The 6,000-nt window shown below is 39.2% G+C and overlaps 2 protein-coding genes across 2 annotated transcripts; both read left to right on the forward strand.

The window, feature by feature from the left end:
• Nucleotides 1–287: 287 nt before the first annotated feature.
• On the forward strand, nucleotides 288–1,643 carry TM35_000034750 (acetyltransferase; the record flags this gene model as incomplete). The annotated part of the gene is made up of 1 exon (XM_029022242.1): nucleotides 288–1,643. One exon carries the CDS (start codon nucleotides 288–290, stop codon nucleotides 1,641–1,643), a length of 1,356 nt encoding a protein of 451 aa, XP_028886788.1.
• A 538-nt stretch (nucleotides 1,644–2,181) lies between these two features.
• TM35_000034760 (uncharacterized protein) lies at nucleotides 2,182–5,280 on the forward strand (the record flags this gene model as incomplete). Its single annotated transcript, XM_029022243.1, has 1 exon — nucleotides 2,182–5,280. The coding sequence occupies one exon, from the start codon at nucleotides 2,182–2,184 to the stop codon at nucleotides 5,278–5,280; it is 3,099 nt and encodes a 1,032-aa protein (XP_028886789.1).
• Between the last annotated feature and the right edge of the window lie 720 nt (nucleotides 5,281–6,000).

Below are 6,000 nucleotides of genomic sequence, written 5' to 3' on the forward strand. Positions count from 1 at the left end.
TTTTTTTTTTTTTTTTTTTTTGCTTCTGTGTATTCGCTTTTTCTTTGTTTCGTAATTAAATGTCGTTATAGGGACGACATCGTTTCTGATGTTCTGCTCTTTTCCTTCCCGCCTGTATCAAATAAATTTTTGTTTATTCGTTTTTTTTTTTTTTTCAACAAGAAGATATTTTTATTGTTTTCCTATTACCTTGCTTTTCGTTATGTTTTTTTAATCAATTGTTTCTTTTTTGTTGTTGTTGTTGTTGTTCTTATTCTTACCAAAAGCTCTCTCAAGCAGAGTGTACGATGAATACCTCAGAGGTTGTAGTTTTGCCTTCTAATGATGGTGTGTCGTTGTCTGTGGAGCTCCGTTGGCGCATTCAATCATCTGAAATTGACGGAATTTGGCGTTTGCACGATGCCGCATTTCCTGTAAAATATGAGTCTGATTACTATCAATGGTTGCTTTCAGATTCGTGCGTAGCTGTCGTTGCGTATGCAACTCCAAAGAATCTGTCATCCATTTTCAGTTGTATGGAGTCTGGCGATAAGATGGAGAAGAGTACATCTACTGATGATAATAATAATGATAATGATGATAATGATGATAGTAAAAATGGTGACGGTACTCATGATGTGAATAATAGTGACTCTTCTACCTCGTATTCCGTTGTAGTGGGGTTTTGTATTGGACAACTTGCACACTGCCGTCAGCGCAATGGACAACTTGTGCCATCACCAACAGGTTACTTGGGTTCTTTTGCTGTGGATGCGAGATTGCGCTGCCGTGGCTTGGGAGAGTTACTACTAGAACGATTTATTTCCTACATGTTTTTTCATATTCCAGTTCCACGCCATTTATTCCTGAATAATCCAGAAGAGACATCATCTGCAACGAAGACAACTATAACAATAGCGACGATGAAAACTAGTGCGATGAATTGGTGGATGTCGCTTCTAGAAAAGGTCACATTGTATATATTTGGATATCCTTTTGCTTTTGGAAAAACAACGTGTGGTGAGGAAAGGAAGGAAGAATTAGTTTTGCGTGAGACTGAGCGTAGTGATTTGTATGTTTTACCCAACTTGCATAATAATGGGAGTCAGCGTGGTGTAAAGGAAGTTTGGTTGCATTGTTTGGCAGAAGATACCAAATTACTGTTATACTACTTTAAACGGGGGTTTAGACGTGTTTTGGTAATACCACAGTTCTACACGTTTGATGGGGAAACCCATGATGGGATGCTTCTCGTATGTTCCCGTGAAAATATCCGTGATTCCACTACTACTATTACTGATACTAGTAGTGGTACTATTTTTGAGTTTAAGAGTGAAATAAGTGGCCTTGGTATGAGCAATGCAAGCTCTTTATCGGGGGTTAGAACCAGAAGATGTTTTATTACTGAGTCAGAGGAGGGAAGTAGTGGTGATGTTGGTCGTGATTCTTTGCCATTCACAATGTCTTCTACTGATAGTGACAGAGATATTGTGGATGTGGATATTACCGATTCTTCAAAGTTGCGTGACGAGTGGTATTCAAACAATGGCGCCAGTATGGCTAACTCGGATTATTTGCTATTCTCTTCACAGGGTACTTTATATGTTATGAAGGGAGTATTTATTTTATTGGGCATTGTATGGATCGTTTCACTTGGATTTTAAGAGAGTGATCAAATGAAAGCGTTTATTTTTATACGTACATCCGTACCCAAAGAAATGTCTCAGATGTATGCCCTAAAATTATTTTTGAAAATTTTTTCCTTTTCTTCGTTGAGAAGGAAAAAGAAAAAAAGAAAAAAAAAAAAGGCGAAACCAAACCAAAAGAAAAGTCCACAAAGCTATGAAAAAGGGAAAAAAGTACTCTCAAATAAACACAACAATGACACCAATAATATTCTAACACATCTTCACTATTATGGGTTTCACTTGTTATCTCTTCCTTTTTTGTTTGTTTCTTTCTTTACCCTACCACAACTTGGTCTTTGTTCTCTCTTTCTCTTTCTCTCTTTCTTTCTGTTTGTGTGTAAGTGTGTTTTGTTATTATTATTATTATTATTATTATTATTATTATTATTATTTTTTTTTTTTTTCTTGTAATTTGTTGAATCTAATTGAAAGCACATACACCAAGTTAAGGAAAAACAGTCCACGTACGTGGAAAGTCTGAGCACTCCCTGATTCTATTTCCATTTCTGTTCCCATGGCGATGGATAGTGCGGGTATGGAGGCGCGGCTGACGGGGATTCAGACAAAGTTGGAGGCGATGCACGCAGACATCCGCCGCCTCGTCCGCGGGAGTGTCTCCATCGCCAACGGCAGCGGCCACGTCACCCCCATCGTCCGAAGTCCGGGCGGAGTTGTTGGGAGTGGAGGGGGCGTTGGAGGCGGCGGCGGCGGGAGTTGTGTGAATGGCGGCGGGGAGGCGGTGCCGATTGGCCGCAGTTCCCGCCTGCACGCCGCCACCCCGGCGGTGGAGACCCCCGCCAGCGGCCAATCGGCCCCGGCGTCGCTCCTCCCCGTCATTTTTCCCGCCCAGCCCCCGAGCCGCGTGGTGCTGCCGGACGTGGAGACCCCCGAGATCGCCAGCAGCATGAATATGCGTCGAAAGGCAGAGGCCGCACGAAAGAAATTGCAGGAATTTGTAAAGACCATGCGACTGCCGTCCGATGTGCGTAATATTCCAGAATTACGAGGGGCATCTTGTACGTGGTTGCTCAGTATTGCCCTTGCATGCAGCTATGTTTCAGGTGAAAACATCACTATTGAGGATGTACTACGGCAGAATCGTCTCGCAATGCATTACGTTTCTCTCCCATCTGTAACACTCGCAGAATTATTTGACGTAACAAATGAATTTTTAATTAACAACAAGAGTTTACAGGAGAAACATGTGCATTGTGAAGTGGCAAATTTTGATACAGAGACTGTGGATGAGGTGGGAGATGTTATGTGTACAGAAGAACGATTACCCATTACAGCTCTTTCACAATTTCGAAAAGAATTATCAATTCTTGATATTCAATCCATAACCATTTTAAATTATGACCCTTACTTGATTGAACAGCATGAAATACGAATGCGATTGAATTATCTGGAAACTAATGATTCGGATACTTCTGCAGATCCAATTATTCCTCGCTGGTCAGCGAAAAATCAGGGAACTTTTGCATTGCTTCTTAATTTTAATTCAGCTTTACACTCTGTAACTATAGGTACGCCATATTTACTGGAGGACGGTTCTATTGGAATTCAGGAACATACAATTCCTATACAAACACTCTATAAGGCTCTTTGTGTTAAGGATAATTACTGTAATCGTTCTCGTGGATTTGTTCGGGTTTTTATCACTAACCAATTTATTGAGTGCGTACCATCTATGTTTCCACTTAATGTGCTTGATGGATCACTTTCAGGTGGTATGTTAACAACGGCTCTTGATACTTCAATTGCTCCTCATATTCTTGGATTATCACTAATGCATCATCTTGTGACTAGCACATTTTTTGATCGTTTGTCACAACAGAGACAAAGTATTACTGATCGTTCAGATGTAAAGTTACGTGGTATTCCTGTAACTAAATTATGTCAAGAACTTGGTCTCGGAATTACCACCATTGTTGGTGGTAGTAATAAGGCTTCTGTGGCATCAGCATTCAGTTGGTATCATGCATTTCTAAAAAAAATGAAGATGGAAACTTCTGTGGCACTTGGAGTTGTAATTGTCTCGCGGCGTGGTGGAGCTGAAGATGGTCCAGTAAACATTGCGGACGATGTATTTATGAAACACTTGGCACTTGCGGTAGAGACTGAAAGCGTATTACTTATAGGTTTTGATGTTAATATTGCACTTAATGTGAAGGTAGACAACAGACCGGAACCTTGTCATTTTGCAATTGTTATTGGTTTGGATCAAGAACGTGGAGTTGTGCGTTTAGCAGATGTTAATGTTAAAAAGTATCGTAAAACGTGGCATGTACCAATAACACGTCTTTACTCAGCTGTTATTGGATATGGATATATTATGGCAGCCAAATCACAAAAAACTATTGATAAACTTAATGCCAAAGAGTTTCAGGATTCTATTTTTTCTGAAGCACGATATGCACTTCCTCCGACTCAACGTTTATTACGTTTTGAATATCCAAAAAAGAATTATGTTGCTACAATTCTTGCAGATGCCTTTGATCGATTGGGGTTTACGGCTGATGTAGAAAGTGTTATTAACAATAGTGGGTTCCATGTTTCATTTATGCTATCTGAACATCTAGCACTTGAGGATGCTGCCACTGTTGCACGTAATTATTCTCGAAATCATGCAAAAGACGGTGTAAGTGTTCTCGTAACACATATGGATAAGGATACTGACCATGCTGACTTGACATTTATTCGTAATCAAATTAGTACTGTCTTACGAGCTCCAAAACGGTGTTGTCTAATTGTGAATTTCCAAGTTTCTGTCATACAAGCAAATAAATCTGTATGGAATGGAAGTAATGGTGGTTCTTATGCCATTGTTCTTGACTTTGACGAAACAACTTCCCTTGTGACACTCAGTGATGCAAATAATGAATCATTCTATAGAACCTGGGTGTGTCCATTAGATGTACTCTTTGAAGGTATATCTGCTATGGATCCAATAGCTTTGCGAGCTCGTGGTACCCTTTTACTTACTTCCAGTTCTCAACATGACTTGTATGTTGGTTGTCACGGTTATGACCTAGCCCATTGTATTGTACATCATCCTTTTAAACCTACATTATGGCCTGCGTTTCGTTGTCTGGCTCTTGTCGCAACAGAAATGGGTAGTGGTTTATTAAATATGAATCGTGCTGTTCAGTTCTCTGCTGAAGATTTTCTGTACTCAATGCCTTCATTTTCCGTGGTCAAAATAGTTACTGGTACTTTAGAGAGTGAGCACATTGCAGCTCTCGCTAATACAGCATTTGAACGACTTAATGTTGCCCTTGAAGCCTCTGTGGTGGATATCAGTAGTACAGGAACATTCTTGAGAGCCTGTCGTGATGAAAATGTAAGTGGAAGGACAGTGACTATGACTATTGTGGGATATGATACTCAACTCGTACATGGTGTTCCCGGATTTTCTGTTGGTGTTATCAACCGAGTGCGTGATCAGGGAGGATCTGGGGCGGTCCAGTTGGTGGAGGGCAACAGCTGCACGTTTGGCTCTATCTGGGAACGACAGGCCACAGAACTACAACCTGCTGTCAAGGCAATGGTGCGAATCAAGCGACGCCCAAGGAGAAGTAATGGTTCCTTGGTGAAGAGTGAAGAGAAATAAAAGAGAGATTTATAAATATGTATGTGTTATATAATTATGTTTTTTCTTTTTCTTTTTTTTCCTTTGTTTTTCCTTTTTCTGTTTTAAAGGTGTCCCTTAGGTGGTGATGCGTGTGCGTGTAAAGGTAAGATTTATTGAGAATTGTAGGCACATCAAATAATTGCTTATTGCTGTATAAAATTGAGAGAACTGTTTTTTTTTTTTTGTTTCTGTTGCCCATGCGTTTTGTTATATTGACTGCATATTGTCTTCCTGTAGAATGAAAAAAAAAAAAAAAATTATGAAGATCGTTTCAAGTAAAATTCCACAAAAAACAAACAAACAAACAAACAAAAATATATATGTGAAATTGCGACTGTAAGTGTTTGGAATGAAATTACTCGGGGGGTTAAAGAATGTTTTTTTTTTTTTTGTTTTTGTTTTCATTTCTGTCTAAACGATTATGGTTTCTCTTTTACCCTCTGGGCTTTTCTGGGCTTTTCTGCGTGTTTTTTTTTTTTTTTGTTATCCTCTTTTGTATGAGAAAAGGATGAGCGGCATGTGTGGAGAAAACAAAAGAAACGAAAAAAATATTACTTGTAGCAAATGTGTCTGCTCACGTTTTCTTTGGGAAAAGAAAGACGAAATGCGTGTACGTGAGAAGAAGAAACGGAAGAAAAAAAAAAAATAAAGAAAAATAATATGATGCAAGTATATATATATATATATATATATATATAT

The sequence above is a fragment of the Trypanosoma theileri genome, assembly GCF_002087225.1.
Source record: "Trypanosoma theileri isolate Edinburgh chromosome Unknown TM35_Tth_3_V1, whole genome shotgun sequence".
NCBI classification, from domain to species: domain Eukaryota; phylum Euglenozoa; class Kinetoplastea; order Trypanosomatida; family Trypanosomatidae; genus Trypanosoma; species Trypanosoma theileri.